General features: G+C 39.5%; 1 protein-coding gene across 2 annotated transcripts in view; it reads left to right on the plus strand.

Annotated features, from left to right (window-relative positions):
• Exoc4 (exocyst complex component 4) overlaps window positions 1-27,753 on the plus strand; it is a 768,512-nt gene that overhangs the window by 531,255 nt on the left and 209,504 nt on the right. For both annotated transcript variants that reach the window (XM_052721855.1, XM_052721856.1), the window contains exon 11: window positions 12,627-12,846. In XM_052721855.1, the coding sequence (XP_052577815.1) occupies window positions 12,627-12,846 (220 nt within the window). The remainder of the gene's footprint in view (window positions 1-12,626; window positions 12,847-27,753) is intronic.

The raw sequence follows: 27,753 nt of genomic DNA on the forward strand, positions 1-27,753 counted from the left end.
GTGTTATCTGTTCTGTGCTCTAGGTATTTGTCACCATAATAATATGGAATAGTGTTGGTTCTGTGGCAGTTGATAATATTGCCATCAAAATTCTTTTCTAAGATCTTGGATTTGTTTTGTTTTGTTTTTTGAAATGCTGTTTATTAGTACATATCTACCTGCAGATTCTCAGACAGGCAAGGAACCCTCCTCTTTATGATTGTGTGGAAGTGTGATAATTTGTACTTTTCTTTACCTTGGTTTTGTGAGCAGAATTTTAAAATCTGATTTAGCTTTACTGGAAGAACTTGAAGGAAGTGGACTTCCAGGAGTAGTAAAGTCTTTGGATCCTGGCTATTAATAGACATTTATGAAACTGTAAAGCAAGAGCCCTCTGATACCTCTCAAAGGGATAGAATAGTGATGGAACACTGGATAAAATACCTTTAAAATACTCAACTTAGTTCACTTTTTATCCTAGATAAGTATTGTACAGGCTGCTTTGTTGTATTAAAACCCTGATAAAATAATGCATGGCTACAAGTGATTCTAGAAAATGCTGTCTTTTCCAAGCAGGAAAGGACTACCTGGAGTAAATCTAAGACGGAGTCTAACCACTATAGAATAACAGTTTTGTGAGAAGTTGTGCATGATGCTTCATTAAACATATTGTCCTGGAAAATGCATGTGTGCTGTGGGATAAGAAGATGATCATGGCTGCGTTCTAATAATCAAATATTCAAATAAAACAGGATAAATGTAGAAGAGTTTAAGGCCTGTGGGAGTTCTGCTCCCACTTTTACCCCAGGGTACTCCTGAGGAAGAAGAAGTGAGAAATATTTAGATAGAAATATGGAGGGGAGAGAGACAGAAACACAGTATAGTTCGGGAAGGCCTGGATCATTATCCACTGACCTCTTCTGTCTCTTCTAAAGGGCTCTTCATAGGAGTGCCAAGGGGTAGAGCAAAGACCACCCTCTACCTCAGCCAGGTATAGACCCTTCCAATCACCTAGTAACCATGCATGTGGTCAAGCAGTCTTCTCATGCAGCCCTACTGGGTAAAGCAAGCTCAGATCTTGCTAGGAAACCTTTGTGTGCCTCCACAAAGGCCCCAGACTCAATCAATGCTACGTGTCTGGAGCCCATGCCATAATTGTTTGCTAGGGATCACACACACTTTTTTCTTAGATTGCTGCGCATTCAGGTTGGCAGTTAATCAAGTAATAATAAACATGGAATGGATAAGACATAATCTAAGCTAAAATCATGGAACAAGTTTAGCTGCCAAATAGGCTCATTAGAGATAATTCAAACTGAGCTTTCCAAGGCATTTATTAGTAAGCATAATAAAATCCATCCTGTCAATGAACACTGAAAGAGACACAAGTAGCCTGCCTGTCTAATCCAGCAACTATCTTATGTAATTTTTAATTTTAAATTACTTGAGAATTTCAAACCTGTATATAATGTGTTTTGATCAAATCCAGTCCCCCATTCCCTCCCTTCAACTGCTCCCATCCCCAACCAACATTCTTCCTTCCCAACTTCATTTGCTGTTTTCTTTACCCACTGTAGCCACAGTGATGCCAGTATGTGCATGGGTGAAGTATTACATGGGTGCAGTATGTGCATGGGTGAAGTATTATGTGGGTACAGTATGTGCATGGGTGCAGTATGTTCATGGATGCAGTATGTTCATGGGTACAGTATGTTCATGGGTGCAGTATGTGTATGGTTGCAGTATTACATGGGTGCAGTATTGCATGGGTGCAGTATTATATGGGTACAGTATGTGCATGGGTGCAGTATTGCATGAGTATAGAGACAACCGCTAGAGCATGAGCAGCTTTCAGGGCTACATCCTGATGAAAACTGCCTCTTTCTCCACCAGCAGCCATCCATTGCTAGTAGCTCCTTGGGGAGCTGGGGATGGGACTGCATGTACCCCTGCCCCACCTCTGATAGAGTTTTGGATGGTATGATCTTATGCGTGTCTCGTGAATTCATTCACAGCTGTGAGTTCACGTGTGCAGCAGCCTTGTTGCAACAGGTACACACATCTAGTTTTGATACATGACATGTTTCCAGTACTTGATTTCTATTACTGGTGCCTAAATGGTGTTCAGATGGGACCAGATTCTCTGAGCTTCAAATGAGAGAGCAAGACTAGGTTTTAATATGCTGATAATTTGTCTTTAAATGCCTCATTTTGAAACACTTAACATAATGCATGCATCACCTGTTTTACAACCTCCTGTATTTCTTGCACTACCTCAATTCTTTTATCATCTTGTTTATCCAACCATTTTTATCTATAAAACAGAACATTAAAATAGCCCATGGATAGTGAACACTTTAAAAAGTCATAGCCCTTAATGACAAGGACTAAATAAACTATGATAATAATGCAATAGTATTATTTATTTGAATATTTATTAACTATGCACACTACTTAATTGATTTTGATTCTTCAGGCATGATTCAGAGATGTATAGAACACAGTTATGGGTCTGAAGGAGCTTGATTGTGTTATCAGCGAGTGAAGAATAGGTAGAAAAATGACTAATGCTGTGAAGTAGTTATATTATGACTGAAGTCAACTAAATTAGAGGTCAGGGGAAATTCCATGCTTTTAATTGGTCCTTATCCAAAGGCTACATTGAAATAAGTAACAATTTTGTAGACCTCCAGTCTTGCTGCTCTGCCACAGTAGTGTACTCAAGGTGCACTAAAAATACTAAGTGAGAAAAGGCACCAGGTTTACTTTCGTGCAGGTTACACACGGGATATATTCCTACGAAGTACCAGACTGTCCACAGTGAATAGGAATGCCCCTCTCTCCAGGAAGTTCTACATGGTGGGGTGCAGTCTCCACCAGGAGTGTTATGTTGGTGTAGTGAGGAACAGGACAGTCAGCATAGACACACTAGAGAAGTGACATCTAAGCTGTGACTGTGTGTGCAGCATTCAACTAACAGTGGAGGGAGTGTGCTCAGGTAAATGGCCAGGCCTGTGCAACAGCCTGCGGGCAAGGGAGAGCAGGACGCATGACAACCTTGTAAGTACCTCTCTATTCTGTACTTCGGTGAAATGAGGGTGACAAATTGAAGGAAGCGGGGTTTAGAAAAAATTGGAAAACCAGTTAGGAAATTGTAACAGGGAAGCCAGGGAACTAAATGTGCTTATATTAACTTCTCACCATTTATCTGCATCACCTCATTTAATTAGAACCAGAATTGAGTTGCAAATGTTAGTAATGGAGACACAGGAATGTCTACCTGAGCTACATCCTTGAACTAGTTGAGTTAGCTCCATCCATGCCAAATGATGTATAAATGAAACCCATGGAGCCTGATTCTTTCATTGTGCTTGCTTATCACCTACAGCCATGGGCAGCATGATAAACACACTCCACATAATGCCACATAAACAAAATGGGGACCAAATAGGCATATGTGAACATTAGACAGAAAACGTATCTAAATCTCGGAGTTTCTTGCATGAATAGCAAGATTAGGTGAAAGTGATAGATGATTTTTAAGCTTGACCCAGGGTTATTGTGATAATAATGGTATAAATATGTAAATCATAGGAGAGAACTGAAAAACAGTTGGAACTCAGCAGTGAAGAATTCTAGGTGAGACATAATTTGAATTATCAGGAGGAAATCAAGTTGAAAGTACCTAACAGGTGATTGGAAATGCAGGTTAAGAACCAATAGTTTAAACTGAAGCTAAGATTTACTTATCTTATTAAATTTAACCCCAGCACTTGGGAGGCAGAGGCAGGAAGAATTCTCTGAGTTCGAGGCCAGCCTGGTCTACACATAGCTAGCTCCAGGACAGCCAGAACTGTTACACATAGAAACCCTACGTTGAAAAAGCAAAACAAAGCCAAAGAAAAAAGATTTAATTATTTTAAGATAGTTATTCATGACATATTAAAATATTTTATTGTGATAATATAACCCTTCCTATCCACTCATTACCACACACTTTAGACTTCAGTGTAGACTTTCATCTACAGATAGCCCATCTCAAGCATCCTGACCTTAGGGCTGAATGTCTGAGAATTAGTTGTACTAGAATAGGCTGAAGTCTAGCATGGTCTCTGGAATCACGCTGCCCAAGGTCAAATTTTAGCCCCATCACTTACCAGCTGTTTGATCTGGAGAAAGTATCTTGATGTGTAATACCAGTCAGTTCTGCTTCCAAATGGCAGTTGTGCATGTGTTCTACCTTGCAGCAATATAAGACGGTGATTCCACACAGCACTTCTGTGTGTGGTATCTCAGTGCCATCCTGTGTAAAATGGAGATGACAACAGTGCAGTCCTCTTAGGATACCTTTGAAATTTATATTGACAAATCCTTATAAAGCTCTTTGAGGAAGACATGGTAAGAGAGCTGTGGCTATGAGCGGTTATTAATAGCACTCCTACCGATGTAGCAACAGTAGCAGTGTGGACCACATTCCCCTGCGTTTGTATTAGAGTATCTGAAGGCCTCACTGCTCTCCAGCCTCAGAAGAGAGTTTATAGCTATGCCGGAGGTTTCTTCTCCTAAATTTTTCTTGGAATTTTTTGACAGATTAATCTTTTATATGACAACATAAAAAGGCATTTAACTGTAAGTAAAGTAAGTTGAAGCAATAAAATAGAATTCAACCCTATCAGAATAGAAAAATTATCATCTTGCCTTTGAGCTTGGTTCAATAGCCCATATTATTGACTTATTTATTTGCATCTTGAGGGGTTAAAGAAAGATTGTTTTATACTAAGGGTTAGAGTTTAACTCTCACTTCAATTTCCAAATTATATGCTTAAAAGTTTTAACAGCTGTCATTTTAAAGAGGCTTACTTCATTTTTCCTAAAGTGCTTTTCAGTCTGTCGGGAGCACTTAAGCATAGTCTCAAATCATTTGCAATACACTCATGGCAAGACTTTGAAAGTTAAATTTGTTTGTAAGCCTGCAGAGTCCAAATTTCATAGGTAATATTCTTTTCTTTTGTTACTTAATGATTTTTACCTCATTTCTCCTCGAGTCCCAGGCATGAATCTCACTCATTACAAATAAGAGCACCCAAACCCCTTCTGATTTCATTAGTTCAGCAAATTGTCTCCTAGGGGCACGAGCTGAGGACACAATTGGGCTCTGCAATGATGAGCTTATTTTGTACTTTTCCCCAGAAAATCTTTATATACAAGAGGCCCAGATCGTAGTTAGACTCAGCATGAGCAATTACAGACTATTGAGGGAGAGCTTCTCCCCGATGTGCCAATGGCTCACTCCCATGAATTAAGAGGCAAATGTACTCCAATGTGCATTAACCTTTATGGATTTTTCTTCAGTTTTCATGTTCCACTGATTTATGGTCTTAAATATGCCTGTTGCTGCTGTTTCTGAATGAGTCCTTTGTAAATCATTTCTAAACGATCTTTTTTCACCCAGATAATACAAGTAAGTTGACTATATCTCAAATCAATTCTGCTGAGCCTTCTTCACTTCTTTGCCTAGGTTGTCTTCCACTTTGCTCAGCCTTAGATGTCAATGTGAGAAGTATCAAGTAAATTCAAAACATGTCTTAGAAAGGCACATGTGCTGTGTTGCCTCTATGTACAGACCAAGTTGTTTCCTGCGTTTCTTATGGCCTTAGTTGGATTAGATTCCAAAGTCTCATCTTTCTGTGTATAACTAACTGTTTTCAGTTCTTTGTACAAGGATGAGCTCGTGTCTGGGGGTAGACTCTTTGACTCTATATAGATTCTAGGTTGATTTCTTTTTCCAGTACAGTTGAGATTTTGAATAGACCGTGCCCTACTATAAGTCTACTTCTAGCATCTCTATTATCATTAAGATAAATAGAGGTCGCTGCTCTCAGTGCAGTGTCTACAGCAGGTGTAGATCCTCTGTGCTTGATGGTATGTCCAGCTGGTACCAGCCACAATTCTTAGCTGAAATAGAAGGGGAAATGATGCTTTACAATAAAATATAATTTGTAATAAGGATGCTAGGCTGAGCAAGGGACTGGGGATGCTTGAGTAAAATTTTGATTAGTTTATAAATTCCCTAGATAGGAACCACATCAAGGTAAAAAATACTGGGCAGTGAGTGCTCATTTGTGGCTTCCAGAGAGCAAGTAACTTGCTGCAACAAAACATCAGTTAAAAATACAGGTATCATGTATGCATAGACTTTTTAAATTCCCCTCAATGATAATCTGAAATGAAAATATCCAGTTTAATATTTATAAATACATAACTGTCAATACTAAACTTAGGGAATAAGACCAGTGTTTTAAACTTGCAGTGAAAATTAGTCATGTGCCTCATTATTTGCTTTATGGTTCATCCTGTTTTACAGCCTCTGGTTGAAGAGGTTACTTGGAGAACAGTCTTCAAAATCCTGTGATTAGATACTCCACACACAGCATTATGTCGATCTTTCCTTTGATTCTCATAGTCTCCTCCCCATGAACAGATGCACCTGTAGTTTGTGTTTGCCTGCTCATCATTCATAGGTCTGGGAAATCCCCAGCTGACAGCACTTCTGGAGATTAGATAATGCCCCTTTCACAGGGTTCCATCTGTGTTCTAGCTTAACTTGGAAGTGTTTTCATTCCTAATGGGATTCTCTGACATTATCAAATATTCAGTGTTTTCTTGCTCCCATAGTGCTAATGAGGAGCCTTCATGGAAAGATTGGACTCCTGATGATTTTCTTCTATACCTCTATCTCTACCTCTCTCCTCATGTTCAACAGACCATCTTAAAAATGCTTATTAGTAGACAAAACAACAACAAAAAAACGAAATATGAAACAGGCAACATGTTATAGGGATTTGGGGGCAAAGAACAGGAAATAAAATATAAACTTCCTCAGAAAAAATATCAGGAGCTACTTAAAATATTTGGACTTGTTAAAATAGCTTACCAGAAACAGAATGAAGATGTTCACTGTGGGGTTACCTGTAATAAAATCTGAATTAATGTTCCTTAACAGATGTTTGATTTAATAATGTGCTCATTAGCATGACAGAGTTTTATGATTCTCTGTGAATGAGCAGGGGAAGGTAGTATGAACAGCCATATTGCCCAAAAGGAAGGCAGAGTTAAACTGACAAACTCATTAAATGTTCTTTCACAAAAGAGAAACCAGTTGACAGTGGAGTGGTTGGGATGAGGGATGAAATTTATTTTGTCTTTTTAATTGTTCATTGGGACCTCTAACACAAAATCTTGGCGGGGGTAGGGTTGAGGGAGCACTGGTTTTCAGGCAAATTGCATCCTAGTTTCAAGAACTATGGGTTGAGATCAAAATGTGTTCCTTTGCTCTATATCTTGTTCAATAATATTTCTCCCAAGACTCTGCTTTGTGCCCATGTAAGCACTTAGGGAGCACTTAACACTTCACTCTGGCCATATGGACATTTTGGTCATGCCTGAACTTTTTTAATTTGTTTCTGAAGGATTCAGAGTCTAAATCTAATTATCAATGTGTCCCACTAGAGATTCTCCATCCTCACCCAAGCTTGCACTATGGAAACACTACTAACTGTTGGAGTAGCTGCCACACTTACTGCACTTGCTACATGTTATTCTCAGTCCAGTTTGTGTCAGGAGGTGGTGGTATCTTCACATTTCACAGTATACAGAAGTAAGGCTACAAGAGACTCAATTATTTGCCCAAGTTGTTGCAACTTGGTCCAACCTCTGCAATACCAACTCTGAGTACTATGTTTTTGATCACCCTACTTCCGGAAGTTGTCCTTTCTGTCACAATTGACAGTGAGCAAGGTTCACCTATCAAGAAGTTAAGAGAAGACTTTCTTTGTTGTTTTTGCCAACACAAGCATAACTTAGCAATGTATTTGCTTATTTTTAATTTTTAAAACATTTATGTATGTTCAGTTCAATTCCATGAATCAACATGACTGTTTTTATGTCAATACCCTGTAGTTTTTATTATTATAGCTCTGTAGTACAGCTTGAAATCAGGGATGGTGATACTCTGTTCAGGATTGTTTTAGCTATCCTGGGTTTTTTGTTTTTCCATATGAATCTGAGAATTGTCCTTTCAAGGTCTGTAAAGAATATTGGAATTATGATGGGGATTGCATTGAATATGTTGATTGCTTTTGGTAGGATGGCCATTTTTACTATGTTAATCCTACCTACCCAATAGCATGGAAGACCTTTCCATTTTCTGATACCTTCTTCAGTTTTTTTCTTTGAAATTTACTTGCTTGGTTAGGGTTACCCCGCCCCCCAAGATATTTTATATTGTTAGTAGCTATTGTGAAGGGTGTTGTTTTCCTGATTTCTTTCTCAGCCCATTTGTCATTTGTGTATAGGAGGGCAACTGGTGTTTTTGAGTTAATCTTGTATCCAGCCATTTCACTGAAAATGTTTGTCAACTGTAGGAGTTTCCTGGTAGAATTTTTGGGGTCGCTTATATATACTATCATATCATCTGCAAATAATGATACTTTGACTTTTCCTTTCCAAATTGTGTCCCTTTGATCTTCAGTTGTCTTATTTCTCTATCTAGAACTTCAAGTACTATATTGAGTAGATACATAGATAGTGGACAGCCTTGTCTTGTTCTGATTTTAGTGGAATTGCTTTACATAGGTCTGCACTAGGTCCTCTTCACATATGCTATGGTTGTTTAGCTTGAGATTTTTGGGGAACTCCTAACAGTGGGAGTGGGGGTGTTTCTGACTCTTTTGGCTGATTTTGGGGTCCCTTACCTCCTGTTTTGCCATATTTGGTTAATATCCCAGGGAGGCCTGCTCTTTTTTGAAAGGAAATGGAGAAGCAGTGAATTGAGGGGTGGGGGCAACTGGAAGGAGTGGAGGGAAGGGAGGCTGCAGTTGGGATGTATTGAATGAGAGAAGAATAAATAAAAAGAAAAAAACAAGAAGAAATTCATGTATGTTAAGGCATATAACATGACATAGAATGGCTAACCCAACAAAACATGTATGATTACCATTCATATTTGCTATATTTTGTGGTAAAATTACTTAAATCTATCTTGTGTGCTTTCCACGTATAACATTCGTTAACTGAAGTCTCTACCTTGTACAATCTGAGTTGATTTCTCATGGCTAGCTGAACTTGATATCCTTTGATGAACACATCCCCACCACCATCTCCCACCCTGGTAACTACCATTCTTCCCATTTTCTGACTAAAAAGGGGTCTGGAAACATCCTTAATTTTTCTTTCATTCTCCCATGTTTCACGATTTCTGCTGAGATCCCTCACAGCTCTGAAAGCAGATTTGGAAACATGTTGAATGGATCCCCTCAAGTTAAAAATGACAACATCAACCTGGATGTGTCATTGGAGATGGATGTTGTGTGCTCTAGGGAATGAATAGTTTGTATTCAAGAGAGATGGCTCACTGAAAGTGATGGGGGACCCTCTGCCAGTGCTGCTTGAAGCCATCTCATGTTTTAGGGATACTTGACTAGAGAAGGAAAATGTGGATAATTTAAGGTTTCTGTCACTTTGAGAACAGGCTGGCTAGTAAAAAGTTTGTTCAGATTATAAAGATTTTGAAAAGAAAATGTAAGTACTTTTGCTTAGAAAATCATGGTCCCTCTTAAGAAAACAAATGGGATTCTGGTGAAAGGAGGTTTTCTCATCTGCTCCTTGGAAGGTAAATAACAAGTTTTCCTTTGGAGGCAGACCAAAGGGACCAGAGTGCTCCTGGGTAGGGGTTCCTCTGCAAAGTACAGGAATCAGAAGGGTCAGAGGGCAGGATATGGATTGCAAGATCTTAAAATTATGGCTGTGGCTAACTATTTTGTCTCTCATTTTCCCTGCCTTCTTCTACTCACCATCTCCTTAAAGATTTATGAGGTTTACTTTGACTTCCTTTTCTTTGTTGAAATCAGGTAAGAAGTCTTGTGTTTGTTTCAGTTTCTCATTTTGCCCGAATTCCCTGGGTCACACTATTTTCATTGTAATAACCACTTCTTTACTTCCTAGCATTGCACACACACACACACACACACACACACACACACACACACACACACACACACACACAAAGGCAAGTGGAAAGAGGGAGAAAGAACACAATCAATGGAGTAACATAATACTATTTAAGATTATCTGGAGTATGTTCATTTATTGAGTAAGGTATAGGTTAAGCAAAAATTAAAGAATTAAACTTGAAATATAGTCTAACTAGAAAACTTATGTAGGCAATTTTTAAATTTTATAATTTAATTTTAATCTAGTCACTAACCCTTCAGATTATAATCATTTTAAACATTAAAAAAAATCATTGAAAATTCTCATTCCTACTCCCCAACTTCAGCTCCATCCCATCTCTTTCAGGTACCTGTTGGGTTTTTATGAGACTGCAAGCTAAAGTATACAATGAGATTATACAGTTCTTATATAGAGGCTAATGTGGTAAACACCACTAACTACACATTGATCTTCACTCCCTTTTTCTACTTAACCTTGTGAGCTGTGATCTTTTCATACCCGTGTAGCTAAAGCTTTCCCATTTGGAGGGCAGGGAGGGGTCCACAACATTCCAGTATGTTGCACCACAGTTCTTTGCTTGTCACCTAACTGATCAACATTAAGGTTATTTTCTGCCTTTAGCTTTGGGGAGAATTTCCCACAAGTGGTGTTTCTGGGGGAAAAGGAAATCCATACATAGTTCTGAATAATATTGCAACATCCCCTTCATATATGCTGTACCACTTGTCCTTGCATCGGTGCTGTGTGAAGAAGCCTCCTTCCCCACACTCACACTAACAGTGTGTTTTCTTTCACACCTTTGGATTTTGGCCTAGCACATAGGTTCAAAAATCAGAATACTTTACTTTGCATTTGTCTTATGAAATTGAGATTTTATTTTTTATGTTTGATGAACGTTGCATTTCTCTTTTCTAGATGCTCTTTTCCTGGCTTTGACCACTTTTCTATTAAGATCTGTGGGTTTTTAATCTTATGTCTAGACAACATTTGTGATACACGTTAAAAATATTTTTACATTTATTTGTTTATCTTTTGTCTTGATTTTTCTTTTTCTCTTCTGGGAAAACATTATAAGCAGCCCCTGCTTTGCATGCCATTGTGGAACTATAAAAATGACCATGTAAGAAAACACTACAAGCTATTCTTAATTAGTTTGTGTCTTCTCGAAAGTTCTGTCAAAACATGTAAATATATGTAGAAATGGAAAGCAAGGAAACTAAGGTCGAAAATGTATTCAGTAGCTGGGACCTTGGAAACACAGTTAAAGTGCTTTGTTTCCTTTGAAAATATCAAAACATGCTTGAATGGTGCTTGCTGGCTTCATGTTGTGTACTTTGTGGCTCCACATGTGTGTCTTGTCTTTATTTGGCAAGCTTGTGCTTCTACACTTTAGCCATTGTGAGCATTTTAGACTTCTTGTCCCATTGCTATAGAATACCTCCAGGAGTTCCCAGCAAGTTCCCAACTTGCTCTGGTGGCCCATCCCTCTTCATCCTTGCCCTCTCTCCTATCATGGCCAATTTCTGGGTTTATGTTAAGAAGTTTTATTTTGGTTACATATGATTTTGAAATGGCAGTGTCAAAATTGTCATGGTCGTGTATTTCTTCTATAAAATGATTTGCATTCAGTTCAGATTTCACTGCTGGTGTCATCTCATTTAGTTTTGTTCCTGTATTTTATCTGTATTGGCCAATTATTTTGCTTTTTATAAAATGCCACGTGGCCTTTTCACTTGGTGACAAGGAGACAACATAACCACATACTTGGTTGTCTGTACATGAACTGAATAGACAGAGCACAATGACCATTTGCAATAGACTGGAAAGAAATGATTGGTCTCTGACCACAATGCCCTGCAGTTTTTTATACATAGGATTCTGAAGGGATAATATCATAGTTTGACTTTGTGTAATTACACTGAATGGATGGTGCTAACTATACTGTGATTCTATAAGTTTTAAACTATGTTGTTGGGGGCTGGTGTCATTTAACTAAACTATAGTAAGTTAAATTTGTGTGTATTAAACCACTGAAAGCAAGGCTACCTCTACAGAAAAGTGCAAATGATAATATGTATTCATCTCTGAGTTAGGACAGCTGTTAATATTCTGGTATATACACCTTAGCTATTTTTATAAAAAAAAACATAAAATTAAACATAAAACATATAGTTGAAATTCTCCTTTGTCTTCCAACTCCTGTTCTTTCCCTTTTTTAGCCTGCTGCAAACTCAATATCATTGTAAATAAAGGAATACTTTTATGCCCCACACACTATATATAAGCAATTTCAATAAGAAATAAGCGCTGTTTGTGGATATGCTCTTTAGTTTGCCCTATAATTTTGTTTTCTGTTTATTATACTTTTCCTTTGACTCTTACAGTCTTATTTCTTTTGAGAATTAACCAGAGTATTATGCTCTACCATACATAGAAGAAGTCATGCTTTTCTGTTCCATCCTATTTCATTTAATTAGTGAAATAACTTATTTATTTTAAAAAACTGAAACTTGTATTGAGATGGAATGATGACCTTGCTGTATCCATGGAAACAGCCTGAGCCCACAGATACTGATGTGTGGTATCATATTTATGTCTTTCTGATTTATTTAACCACCTTCTTGTTTGTCTTCCAGATTTATTCAGGAGATTGAACACGCCTTGGGACTTGGCCCTGCCAAACAGTGTCCCCTTCGAGAGTTCCTCACCATGTATATCAAAAGCATCTTCCTTAATCAAGTCTTGGCTGAGATCAACAAGGAGATTGAAGGAGTCACCAAAACAACAGACCCCTTGAAGGTCCTAGCTAATGCAGACACCATGAAGGTTCTGGGGGTGCAGAGGCCTCTTCTACAGGTAATAAGAGGAAAAGAACTTACTCTTTTCCTAATTTTATAAAATGTGGTTTTTATGTGTGTATGTCTGTGTACCAGTTGTGTGCCTGCCGCCTGCAGAGACCAGAAGAGGGTGTTGGATCTGCTGAAACAAGTGGTTGTAACTCACATGATGTGGGTGCTAGGAATTCAACCCAGGTCCGCTAGAAGGCCAGCCAGTGTTCTTAATCACTGAACTATCTCTCCAGCCCCAAAATTACTGTTTTTAATCACCATTTTTTTTTTTTTGTGACTTGGCAAGAATCATAACTTTAGAAAAGAAGAAGAATTACCATCTGGTTCTATATTCAACAGGGACAAAACAAAAGGAAATAAATTAAATAGACACTAGGGAAATTTAGGTCTGATATAGTTTGGATAATGGAAATTCCCAAGATAATGAAAGGAGTAAAAAAAGTTTAACTTTGACTATGGGAGATGGTGAGTCTCACTGACATTCAGACAATTCTTCACTGTTTGTTTAGAATTGTCCTTGAAAGAATTGTTTTTCCACTGGTGAATGCATTGTAGAGTAGGAAGGATTAGCAGGAAGGAAATTAGTTACCCTATGTAACCTCATTTACCAGCAGGAAGGCAGTTCTCCGAACCACTTTTAGGTAGATAGTGTAAATAACTTGACTAGCTCAGGGAGTCTGAACCAGTAAACTGCCTGTTAAAAGTCAGATCATTTAGTTCAAGTAATGATCTTGTTAATATTGAACATTTTTCCTTGAAGATACAATTTCTGGGCAATATATATTATCTGACAGTAGATATTTTTGTTTCATAGGCCTGTGGTAGATATTTTATATGCATTTTAGCTTATAACATGCTCATAAATAGAAAATGAGAAAAATCATGAATTGGAATTGTGGGTATATGTTGACAATTGCATTAATCTTGCTTTAAGAAGAACAATAAGCAGACATGGTGGCTCACACCATTGACTCCAAAAGAGGCAGGTGGATCTCTGGGATTTTGAGGCCAGTCTGGTCCACATGGTCAGTTTTAGACCATTCAGGAGCTACATAGTGAGACTCTATCTCAAGAAAAGAACAGAGAACACAACACAATGTTCCATAGATTACACAGTGTGAGGGGTGCCAGGTGTAGAAGATTTGAGCTCTTCAACAGAGCAGTGCACATGGAAGGGTGGGATATGCTTGCTTCACTCAGCTCTCCGGCTGTGCTGCCTACCTAAGTCTGTGTTCATTGGAATATAGAGACATGCTAGAACTTCCTCAGCACGGTATCTAGTTTTACACAAACTCTCTGTGATAAAGAAGAAATGAACTAGAAGCATCGTAAGGGAAGTTGCTCTTTTGCACTATCTGGTCCTGCCAGGTCTGCTCTTAGAGAAGGGGGTACCAAAACTCTGTTCACTGTTCACTGTCCCTGCTGGATTGCTGTTCCACTGATGAGACCTTCCTGAATCTTACTGAGTATCTCACATCAACTAGAAGGTTTTTCAGGCTACTTACTACCTAACCAGGTCTCTTTTCTGATTTTCCTCATTCTTCCTTTTCTCTTCTTCATGTATTTTCAAGGCTGAGATCAGTCCCTATGTACTGTCTCACTGAGGTCGTCTTGCCAAGATGACCTTCTGACTGGGTTCTTCTGGGAGGGATCACTAGCAGGAACCCGAAGGTCAGAGAAGAAAGAGGCTGAACTGTTTCTTCCTCGCTACTTGTGATGCTGCAGCCTCCTCACTAGCTGTAGCTCCTGCTCTCTCTGGGCTCTGACAGCAGTTTCTACTCCTCACTCCTTGATTTCCTTTTTCTGCTATTAGTCTCTGAATTCTCAACATCCCTAGTTCCTTTTCTCAACTCTGGGCGTACTTCTGTAAGTTATCTCTTCATTAATAGTTCTTCATTTGAGTTACCTGAATGGAGCACTTTGTATCAGGATCCATTGACCATTTCTTTAGTATCTGCTGCTTGCTTGCTTGCTTGCTTGCTTTAACTTCAAATTGAACTCAGGACCTTGCACATGCAAGGCCAGCATTCTGCAATTGAGCTACACCCCAAGCCAACACTGGGTTTTTCCTTCTTAACATTCATCACAGATATAGTTACCACTTTTGCTAACTTCTCTTCTATCATTTCCCACTAGGAGGTAAGTTCTAAATCCTAGCTCTCTCTTGGCAACAGGAAGTACTCATGCATGTTACCAGATGCACACATGCATAGATGGGTCAAAAGATGAATAAACTCAATGAAAAAATTCAAAATGGGAAAAAATGAGAAACATTTTTTTGTGTGTTTTGTCTGACCATGATTTTTTTTTCCATTAGGAACCCACCCAGTATCTATTATCCTGAAATGCCATGCTATATGATGACAGCTTTATCGTATATCATGTACTATGTTTAAGGGGCGGATGGGGAAAGCACACTACACTATCTAGTAAATCTGTGAACTAAAGATTCACCTTAATAAACATGATCATTTTGGGCTTATGTAGCAAATACACATTGAGATTCATCGTCTGACCCATATTAGACCATACACTGCCAGCTAAATGTCACCCCTGGGCAGTCCATAGTCTACCTGTCAGATCACTCTCAAACTTGTCACCCATCATTTAGTATTAGTATCTCTCTTTTGTCCTTTAAATCAATTACTCCAGTCTAAACTAGGTAAGGACTCTACCTGTTCTATTTTTTACTTTATCAAGGCATAATTACACATAAATAAGTAAAACTTAAGACCAAAGCCATTCCAGTTAATAACTTCCAAGTTTATGCTTAGAACTAAAATACTTGCTTTGTTATATGGTCATAGTCTCGCCTTCTTTTGTACATTAAAATTATATTTTTGAAGATGCAAAGTTCTGAGGGTATAGTCATTAAATCTACCTACCTTTCTCCAAGATAATGAGGTTTCCATCCTGAAAAATTCCCTTTCTTTATAACAATTATAGATGGCCTTCTAACATGATTTCTTATGCTAAAATTTCAGTGTTTCTTAAAGGTATCTCCATGTCTACTTTACATTTTTATTTCTAGCTAATTGTAGGTGGCTAATCTAAAAAAACGTGGTGAGTAGGTCTTAAAATATTAACTGAGAATGTAAGACACACTAAGAAGGGAGCTGGGGGCAATATGTGTGAGAGTCGCAGGTGGGAAAAGTGCTCAGTTCCATGAAGCATAAAGAGACCCCTCGGCTAGACTGCTGTCAGGTCACAGAGCAGAGCGAGCGTGTGCTCTTCCCCCGAGGCAGCAGCTCTGTCGTTTGTCATCAGCCTCGTTGGTTTTTCCAGGGAGAAGGAAGGACAGTTGTCTACTTGTTGCTTTCATTCGTTGGCTGATGGGCAGGTGAAATGCATGGTGTCCTGTGAGGAGAACTCCGGGTCTGTCTTTGCTCCCCACCCCCAACATGGCATCTAAGCAGCCCAGGCATCATGTCATGAGGAGACATATCTGGGAGTGCTAACATGCACTTGCACTGATGATTTTAAATTCTGTGGAGGGAAGAAAGGGAATTGATAGGAAGAAAAAGAGCAAGTCCCACTTTATGGGTGAAATGCTGTGAGAGAGGTGGTCCTCAAATGATGCAGCCCAGCAGAACAAGAAGTAATATTAGTAATGATAGTAGTCAGCACATTAGCACTGTTGACTAGGAGCCAGACATTCTTCTGAGTGCTTTACATGAACCAGCTTATATATGCTTTGATTGTATGACAAGTTCTTTGATGGTCTTAAATTAAATTGCCTGCCCAGAGTCTTCTGGCTAGCAAAGGGAAGGTTAGTTCACACCCAGGAAGTCTTGTCCTGAGCCCTGTGTTCAACAGTTTGCACATCATAGTCTGAGGATTATGGTTGTCTGCAAGCTACCTACTACCTTTGTGCCACAGACACAGAGGTGAGAGTGACCCTTTAGACACGTTTATTTCTTCTTAGTGCTTGGATATTGTCTGTGAATCTAAGAAATTGGAACTTATATCTTATGTATTTCTAGGTTTTGAATTTCTTTCTCTGGTAACTCATTTTTATCGTATCTCATAAAAGCGTATATTCACAACAGATTGTGGGGATACTGGGCTGTTACCATAGTTAGAGGAGCATTGCTCCAGATCCTTTACTGTCCCATACTGCCTCCCAGAGAGTGAAGGAAAGGACCATCTGCTTCAGCCCTAACACATTTACAATAGAGAGCGTGAGTATTGGTCCCCATTGGTTCTCTCCAAAATCTCTAGTTCCAGACTAGAATATCTAATAATAGTAATATGAATATTCTTATATTTTTATTTATTTGTGTGAACGTGTCTGTGTGTTTGTGTATGCGCATGCATGTACACACACCATGGTGCATGTGTGGAGATAAGAGGACAACGTGCCAAAGCTGGTTCTCTCCTTCTACCCTGTGGGTCCTAAAGATCAAATCCAGGTCATCAGACTTAGCAGCAAGTGCCTTTTCCCTCTGACCCACCTTATTAGTCCCAATATTCAATATTTAATAAATGGATAAGTGAATGAATGATCTTTCCTTACTGCATGGACACATGTGACTGTGTTTTCCCCTCATGACACAAAATTTCTCATCTTCAGTTTCAAAACCTACCCATTGCTAAATCAGAATGTCATGGTTCCTTTACCTCTTGTGTTCTAACATAAGGGCAAAACTGGGTATGACTCATCTAGCCTTCTGAGGTGTCCTTTGCACTGCTTTTTCTGCAAAATGGCCTCGACTCCTGCTATGTTAAGCTTGTTGATTCAAGCTAAACTAAGGAAGTCTCTTAGGAAAAGAAATCTTCCTTTTTCCTAAGCCATCTTTTGGATGTGGAACTTTGAAGCTCTGTGCTCAGCACTCTGACTTGGAATTAGGGGCACTTTGGTTTGAGATGGACATTGAGGTGGTCCAGAGATTTTCATTCCATAGTGTGGTAGTTTGAATGTAATTGTCTCCCATAAGCTCATAGGGAGTTGCATTATTAGGAGATGTGGCCTTGTTGAATTAAGTGTGGTCTTTTTGGAGAAAGTGCGCCACTGTGGAGGCAGGCTTTGAGGTCTCATATATGCTCAAGCCATGCCCAGTGTCTCACATCATTGTCTCACTGCCTGTGGATCAAGATATAGAACTTTCAGCTCCTCCTCCAGTATCATGTCTGCCTGCGTGCTGCCATGTCCCACTGTGATAATAATGGACTGAACCTCTGAAACTGCAAGTGAGCCCCTAATTAAATGTTTTCCTTATAAGAGTTGCTGTGGTCATGGTGTCTCTTCACACCAATAGAAACCCTAACTCAGAAACGCAGACATAAGGAGAGAGATTGAACTCTGGTTCGCTTTAGTTCTCACATGTATTGTTGTTGGTAATTTACATATCTTTTGATGGTTCCGTGGTTGTTTCCTTGTTTTTTAAGTGACAGTACCAATAGTTTATATTTTTTATTCCTTGCCTATGAAACTGTTGAATGGGCAACCATCTGAGAGTGGTCCACTGAAGTTTCCTCTCCTACCCCAATGGTGAATCTTTACCATTCTTACTAGCTGGAGAGCTGCCTGCAGACAGGGCCATCAGACCTCTGACTCAGCCTGCACTTATATCTTGTCCCCATCTGACATGTCTGTGTATTTGTGTGTGAGCAGCAGTGCCCTAGACTAGTACAGCACAACATGTGGCCTGTAGCCTAGAGTGTTAGCATCACCTGGGAACTTGTGAGAACTAGATTCCTAAACTTTGTACCTGGATTCTAACAGCCCTGCATGTAGCTTTAATATAATCTGAAGTTGGAGAAGCATTCTTTTAGTGTCATTATGCCCATCTTGAAGGTAAGGAGTTCCAGGACCTAATGCTGTGAGTATTTAACTTTGTGGTGAGCAACCGTAGTCATGTTAAAAAGTATTCTACATTGTTTCACACTGACCCAGACATTGCAAAAACAATATTTGCCATGATGGCAGAAGCTGTTTCCTAGTCTAGCACATTGCAGAATTTTGCAGAGTGCTTTCCCAAGAGAGGAGCCCACGTTTTCTGGCTCAGGGAGGACAATGTGAGACAGAGGCAGCTTCCCTAATGCTCAGGCTCAAACTTCCTATCACTGGAGGAACAAACATAAGCTGTGTGAGTAAGAGGAAGCCGTCTTGATACATTTAAAGCATATTCCATTTTCCTCGCTGCCCTAGCATTTGCCAGAGTCACTTCGGAGAAGTGAAATAGCTGCAGTCTGCCTGCAAACACCAAACTCGCACCTCCTCCTCAGCCAGCCACACTTCCCACTTCCACCTGCTGGCCTAGATCAGCGGTTCTCAGGAACACGACCCATTCAAGTCACCCAGGAAGCTTCCCAAAAGCACCACTGCCCACACTCCATCAGTCGGCCCGGAGTGAGGGAGTTCCAGCAAGATACCCAGATGATCCTAGCATTCAGCCAGAATTGGTGCCATTTCTCTGAAGATTGCTGCTTTGAATCAGTTATTTCTCTGACAAGGAAAAGCTAAAGTTATTGCTCAGGCATTATCTCGTCAGGTCTGTAACAGGGTACTCAGTTTTATATTGGGGAACAAGCTGTAGACGTAAGCTTTGGAATTACATACAAGTGGATTCCAACCACATCATTTGATAGCTTTTTCTCTGTGACCAAATTATTTAGCCTCTATATATCTATTTCTTTCTCTGGAAAATAGAAACTATAATTTTTTGGCCTAGGAACGTGATAATGGTTAAGTGGGTAATGACTATAGAATATACCCTCTTCTTGCTCACACCACGTGTGACTGGATCTTAGCATAAAGAGCTCTAATACAGTACCTGCCTGCTCCTAGCTCTCACTTCTAAGGCTGTCTGATGTCTGTCACTGGCTGTTCAGCATCCTGCCATCTGTCTGGATTTTCAAGCTGCTGTCCTCTCCCCATGAGCCTGTGTTCACTCTTAATACCCACCCAGTCACCTTTCTAGCTCCCCTCTACCTAGCCTGATAGCAAGCAGGAGCCGATGCTATATCTGCACCATTTACCTGTTCCTGGAGCCCCTCTGCTGGTTAGAAAAAATTAGGAGTGGTATGTGGTGTTTATGACTCTTAGAGTCAGTGGACTAGTTTCCTAGGGATGCTAAAACAAGCTAATACAATGTCGGTGGCTTAAAACAAAAGAAGTTTATTCTGTGGGGCAGCAAGATGGCTCAGTGGGTAAGGGTGTTTGCTACCAAGCCTGATAACCTGAGTTCAATTTCTAGAACCCTAAGGACAGAAGTGACTCCTGCAAGTTGTCCTTGGACCTCTATACGAGCACTGTAGTGTACGTATATGTGCACATACATACCAAGTAAATAAACATTTATAGTGTTAAATGGTTTACTCTGACACTGTTAAAGATGCCAGAAGCTGCAATTCCTCCAAAGCTCTAGAGGGGATCCTTTCTAGAGGCCATTGCTGTTCTTGCTCTAGAAGCATAAATCCAGTCCCTGCCTCTCTTTGTCGTTTGTCTGACTCCCATAAGGACACTTTCAGTAGATTTATAGCCCACCCTAATCTTGTATGGTTCCATCTGCAAAGAACCTGTTTCCAAGCTGGGTCACATTCTGAAGTTGCATGTAGAAGATGTGGGCTGGGAAGCACATGTTCATTCCTCTACCTCTCCATGGGAATCAGTATGGAAGTATTCTGTTAAAGCAACTGCTCAGGGTAGTCTGAATTCTAGGAGTCAACAGAGTTCCAAAGGAGAGTGATTGATAGGTGGGTGATTGCAGGAATCCCAGTCAAGCTGTAATGGACACAGCTACTTACAGTACAATTATTTGCTGGAAATAATTACTGACGCCCAAACTTATTATCTTCCCAACTAGGCCAAAGCACTGCCAGTAACCTTTTCTGTGTTCCCAAGGATATATGGATAGCGGCAACAGCATATTGTTTTCCTCAGATCGAATTATGTTAACATGAAGAATGCCGACTTTGAGTGGCGTTTGCATCACAGCCAGTTGTTGCCGTTCTACTATTCCACTCTCTGGTACAGAGTTGATTCAGCTTTATTAGTGTAAATAGATTAGTTCCATTTAAGGTCTGCTGGAAGGCATCATGAAAATCATTAAGTTGAAAAGAGAGCTGATCAATTGACACCCCCCTCCTCAAGCTCTTAGAGATGGTTCTAATGTTCTCACTGTGAAAAACTAGTTCAAAAAGCAAAGATTCTTGGGATCCAATCTCATTCTTTGGTGTACCTCTATGCTTAAAGAAACACTAACCACTTATAGTTCTTGTTTTCTTGGAATTGTATTCCTAATATTTATTCACTAGCAGTGCTGATTGACTTTTTCACAACAAGCAGGAGCCTCAATTAACCAGCATTTTGTGGCTAGTTTAGACTTTGTCCTGGGAGATGGAGTACTGGGAAGTACCTTTGTTCTTGTCTCTATTTGGGTTGTGTGTCACCATAGCTTCAAACAGTCGTATACTTCTGTTGAGAAGGGAGACTTGTGATTTCATTGCCTTCATCTGTGTTCTCATTATCCAGATGTGCTTTTTCTATACTGTTAGTCCTACTGCTGGCTTAGATCTTTTTACATTTTATATCTTTTCTTTTTTTCTACTAAGTTTCCTTATGGTAAAATGGGGAAAGCACAAGATGCGTGAGTCTGATGTCCCTAAGAACGATGAGTCCCATTGAATACCATCCCTTGGTTCCCTTCCCTCATCTGTAGGAACCTTCGCCCAAGCTACCATCAAACAAGGAGAGAAATACAGTGGGTATGATGTGTTCAGCAGGGCTTCCGAAAGTCTCTACATACTGAGACATTTTACAACAGGTGTTATTGGTTCACTTAACCACATAATCCCTTCATTCTGACAAGCATCAAGGAGACTGGTGCTTAGACGATTCCTGCAGAAATATTCCCTAGTAAATGAAAAGCCTCATTTATTGTGCTAGTTTCTTCTGTCCTCTCTGTTAGTAGATACCTGAAGGAAGCAACTTAAGAGGGGATGGATGTACTTTGGCTCATGATGAGAGTCTGTCATAGTGAGGAAGGCATAGTGAGGCTGTTGGTCATATAATGTTGGCAGTCAGGAAACAGCAAGACTAGAGGCAAGGCCCTCCTCTCACCCTCAAAGCTTGTGCCTGCAGCCCTATGACTACCAGCAGGGATCCAGGTCAGAAAGATTTCACAACCTCATAGACCACTGCCACCAGCTGTGGACATTTCCACTCCAACATAGCACTAATCTTTTCCAATGTTTTTTTTTTTTATACATGAGTAAACCATCAACATGAGAACTTGACAATTAAGAAACTATTGTTTGAATAATTTGTGGAAATATTTAAGCATCTAAAAGCTCAAAACATGTCCCCGAACACACACATACTCCCCAGCCAAAATTCTGCCATTATCATTTTCCTGTATTAGTTTTGTAGCATAGGTAAACCTGCACATTCTAATTTCTCTTCAGCTATGCCAGAAATGCATCACTAACCATTTCCTATTGACATGGTGCTACTCACAGGACTTTAAAAATAGGCATGTGTAGGTGCCACAGTGAGTGACACCATAGGTGCTTTCTTTGGAGCACTCAGTTGTTAGAAGTACTCATCCAAAAGTTTCCTTTAAATATTGGCATGGAACATGAAATTGACTAACTCAGATTAATTTGTAAGTAGGGCCTTTATCAATATCACACAATAAGAGAACTTGTTTTTATCAGCATTGATGCAGAAGGCTGTGGCATGAATAAGGAATGATTTGTATGTACAGGTAGACCGAACACACTATGTGAGCAACTTTACTATTTATAAATATCTTAAAGGTTTGGTCTCGCCTCTGGATGATAAAAGAATAGATTCTTGTCTGGTTTTCTTAGTGAAGTTTTTGGTTAATAGGTCTTCTTTAGGAATCTTCCTGTAAAAATGAGAAGAAAAATATAACTATTTTAACCTAACTTCTATTGAGTATAGATAGTTAGGCTTTTGGAGCAATATATAAAAGGGCTAGAAATAAACATTAGTTGTCATTTTTTCCTGTTGTCTACCACTAAAAAACAACATATATATATTTAACCTTATATATTTTATGGGGGGATCCTTAATTATCTTTTTTTCCCTGTTGTCTGCCACTAAAAAACAATGTATATTTAACCCTATATATTTTATAGGGGGGATCCTTAAATATCTCATATTTTTGTTTTATGAGACCAATGTCATAGGTCATAGGATTGTTTAAAAATGGAAGTGAAAACAGAGCGAGCTAGAAGGTTTTGTCCTAAGGACGTCTGCATGGGAAAGTAATTACAGCCAGTGACACTTGTCTACCAGCTTTCTCAGTGCTCAGAAGCTGAGCACAGGGCTGTTTGAAAATGCCATCAGTATAGGGGTAAGCCTGGGGCTGTAAGCTGGGACTCTGAATTTACTTTCTATCATGAGTAACGGTAAGTGTGCTGATGGGCAGCTTAGTTTGTCCCCTAGATGGTTCCATGTATCCGGCCACATTTGAGATAAATATTTTGAAACATTGAGTGGCTGCTGTCCATTTTGATCTTTCCTCAACCCACTCTATTGTGGATAAGCAGGACAGAAGGTAATGACTTATGACAGATGTGCTGACAGGGACTGAACTACATTAACACTCTGTCACTCAGATCTTTAGAGGGCTGCCTTTGCCTGAAATATATTTGACTTTATGTGCTAACAAAGGCATCTTCAGATTTATTTCTTTTCCTTAAATGTTAGAGGGGGGAAGAGCATTTCATGAACAAACACTAGGAAGAGAGAAAGGCTGGCTTGACAGCCCAAGCAAATGATAGTTATCATTCTTAGGAGGGAATTGCTGATCTGGCGAGATTACTGGTAGGAGCCAGATGAGTATAGTCAGAGAACTGCTGTACTTAGGGAATTTTTGAGGTTCTTATCCTAAGTAATTTTTGCCCTGTCTGTATGTTGCCACTCTGGCTTAGAGACGTTCTAGTGAGAAAGTGAAGAGACCGAAACAAGACTATCTCAGCTTCAAAGTTAAATGGCCCTTTAAAGATTAACCGTTCAAGGAAAGCAGCTGTTTTTCTTCATGCTTTTCAAAGTTCATGCAATGCTCAACTTGTCTGCACTTAATCTTGGTGTGGGCATCTACAGTGGGCCAGAGAAATCTGGTACACGGCCCTGACAAGAACGACAGGGTTCAGTCCAGTAATTCCCCCGTGTTAAAATGCTATTGAAACTAAGTGGAGATATTTAGTAAATCCTTACTCTGTGCTAAACTTATGGTCTCATCTCTGAATGTCATGGGACAAGGTGAATAGGGATATAAGTTTAAAGCTAGACTTCCTCATCTGAGAAGTTTAGGAGGGAGTCTGTTAATTAGGGAGTCTGAATCTGTCACACCCACAAATCCAGGAAGAGTGGAGGACAGTGTCTAACTGACCACAGCTCAGATGGTCCAGAAGCCAGGCACTGTATGTGGTAAGGAGAGGCACTGGGGGCTGTAGGAATCAAGAGAAATACTTGTGAATACTCATGGCATTCTGAACTCTACAGATAGGACCATCCATCATAGGAATAGCTGCAGCCATGCAGGGTAAAAGAAGATAAATATGGGGGAGAAAAAGAAACCAAATAGAAGGATGCTGGGTGTCGTTGGATGTGCAGATATGAAGCAGGCAGGAGAAAGTATCCCAAGCAGGGGACACAAGATTCTCAGTGGTGTGAAAGAACAGACGGACTGGGATGCAGAAGTGGACGGAGAATGAGAAAAACAGTTAAATAAACAAACACGCCAGTGGTCATCTCAGGCTTTCAGCAGACCTGCTTCCTATTGCTGTCTATCAGAGAAACATGAAAGGTTGTTAAAAATATAGCTATTCAATAGGTGGCCCTTTAAAGAAGAATGCGACTTGCCATCTACAGATACAGTGAAGGACAGAAACCTGGTGTCACAGAGGCAGCTGATGGAGGGCCCTAGTCATACTGCCCTGAACAGGAGACTGTCTCCTGTGAAGGTTTTGTTTTTCTCTAGACTGAAACATTGAGCAGTGACCTCACAACCATCTGAGATAGGTGATCCCGGGCTCAGTGTTTGAGGTCATTCTTTTGATTGATTGTCATAATTGGCCAAACAAACCCAACAAACTGATTTCCCGCAATGACACACTCAAATCTGTCAAGTTTTCGACCCCAGGCCACAAAGGCCTCAACGGGCTAGGGATCACCTCTGTATCCACAGGAGCGGCCATCATCCGTAGCACACCCAAATTTGTTGAAAGATTAAGCTGTACATTTTTCATTCATTCTTTTTAGACACGCACAAGCTCTGGCAATTGGAAGTCTTGCTCTGGGGAATAGACAACCCACAACTAGCTCATTAACAGGTTATCTATGTCATTGTGTCCTTTTTGGACTGTGAATATTAGAAATAGAGTCTTTTGAGAAGAAAAATTCATCTAGGCTTCTATTTGGTTTCTTTTTCTTTTTCTCCCCCATTTTTATCTTCTTTTACCCCTCATGGTTGCAGCTATTCCCATGATGGATGGTCCTATCTGTAGAGTCCAGAATACCATGAGTATTCACTTGCAAATATGTATAAATTTAAATTCAGATAACTGCACTTAAATGAGCCATTCTCTACCTCTGCTCGTTGGGTGCACAGCACTTCTCTTTGCCTGATTTCAACTACAAGAGCTTAATTGCTTTCCCCCCTTTTATTCCATGAAGCATTTCTGAATTTGTTGTCCTCTTGGTGTTCCAAGGTCAAGGCTGCCTATCAGGTACTTGCAGAATGCTTTGATGACCTTGCTTGCTGTGTGCCCATGGCTTCCAAAGCTTTACCAGAGGGAGCAACCTGAACAGACTAAGGGGCTGGACTGTGCTAATTTCTTGCCTCTCGAACCAAAGTACCCTTTTCTGTCATCCTTTCAACTTTTACCGTAGACCAGTAGAAATCTTTAGCACGTAGTGGGATGCACTGAATGAGGAAAATGGAATTGCCAGCAGCTTTGTCAAAGGGTGTACAAAAACAAACTTCCATTGTTTGTCAAGGAAAACAGCATTATGTTTTAAAATAAACTTTCCTTTTGGAACTTTTTTCATTTAAAGAAAAGTTGCAAGGGTGGTGTAGCAGCTCTCCTGAAGTTTCTTGCTGTTCCTCTTTGATGGCCATGACAGCTTAGTTTTTATTTTTTAATGTTTTATTTCTTTGTTATTATTTTTCTCAGTTTTTATTTAACTACATATTAGTACCTGAGCCCATTCCCCCCAAACTTTCTCCCCTGCCTTCCCTTGTCCCCCTGTTGGTTCACTTTCATCCCTTCGATACATAACTCTTTCTTGTCATAGCTGTATACATGATTATATATACTATAGAACATCTAGGAGCCGCAGACGGGAGAATGAATCCAATATTTGTCTTTCTGAGACTGGCTTAAGTCACTTTAATGTGATGATCTCCACTTGCATCCATTTTCCTACAAATGACAAACTTCTTTATGGCTGTAAAAATCATTTTGTGCATATATGCAGCATTTTACAAATCCATTCCTCTGTTGCTGGGGACCTCCTTTGGTTCCATAACTTCGCTGTTGTGAATCATACTGCAAGAAACATTGATTGCAAGTGTCTTGGTGTTATGTTGACTTAAAGTAAATACACAAAAGTAGTGTTTGTATTTTATGTGGTAATAGTGAGGTGTCTTGTAAAATATCCTACAAAGTATACTGACCTGTTGTTTCTGGTGGTTTCCTGAGAACTGTGTGTTTGGGAACATCACCTCAGGTATACCCTCTAATATGACCTATCAGTGTGGATGGGAAAGCTTGACTGCTGGCCTGAGGCAGTGTCTGCCGGGTCTTTCCACTCTCAGGTTTCTATCCCCAGCCCAGTTTTGTCATACTCCACACACTATCTGAGATCCCATGCTGTCCTGACTTTGTTTTAACCTTACATGCATTGACATTTAATTTTTGTTTTGTGAAGTTTTGTATGTCTGATGAAGGCATAGTGTCATGCATCTACCATTTAGAAAGGAATTAGCCAATTCGAATGGCGGTAATAACAGGGGGCAGAGCAAGCAGAGAGAAATCATTCTTACCAGCCAGACAAGAAATTCATTAGCAGAAGAGATCAGAAGCTTTGATATATAGAATATTAATAAGTTAAGGATTTTATTTTTCATGAGCAAAATTTGAAAGACAAGCTGTAATTTATAAAATCATTATTTGGTTGTTGAGATTTTTTTAAATTAGTCCCTGTGTTACTGTTTTTTAATCTTGTATGTGTGAATATAAAGCTCACATAATTGCTTAAATGCATTTTTAAGTATTTATATGATTCGTTATGTACTTATAATGCCTGCTTTTCTGTGGCAAATCTAATTGTCTCTTAAAAATCATTGTTAGTGACTGGCTTGAGAGCTATTTTTATTCTTTCTCAACTAGTTAAATCTAGGTGGAAACTAAGCTAATTGGCTCATGAAACTATTGACTAGATTTACCTCATGAGTATTAACCAAAGCAGATCTTGTGTCTGTGAAGAAGCAATCAATTTCTCTACAGCCTGCTTAGCAAATGCAGATGCTTCAAGCAATAGCAGGATGAGGGGTGGCTTTTTTCAGTTGTTTCTTTCTTTCTTTTAAGACCTGGACTTAAGAGTCACAGGCAGATTTACTTCTATGGTAAAAATATAATAGATCAGACATGAAGTGTTGTGACCTCAACCATATGCATGAGACAGGACATTTCCTTTTATAAGTACATAATATATAATATTCTGTAAATTATTTTTAGATATAATTAATCTGATTTGTGAGTTTTCCCAGCACAATTTGGTATATACTTACATAATGACTTGGCTTCAGTAGAATTTTTAAGGCTGAAATATGCCTTAGAAAGTAATTCTTCTGCATCCCTGGAGCCAGGTTCCGCATGTGAGAGAGCCTTGTCTAAAGTGACATCTAGAAATGACAGCTCTGATAGAGACTCT

This window comes from Peromyscus californicus, unplaced genomic scaffold (assembly GCF_007827085.1).
Source record: "Peromyscus californicus insignis strain IS unplaced genomic scaffold, ASM782708v3 Scaffold_6__1_contigs__length_162567912, whole genome shotgun sequence".
In the NCBI taxonomy this organism is placed as follows: Eukaryota; Metazoa; Chordata; class Mammalia; order Rodentia; family Cricetidae; genus Peromyscus; species Peromyscus californicus.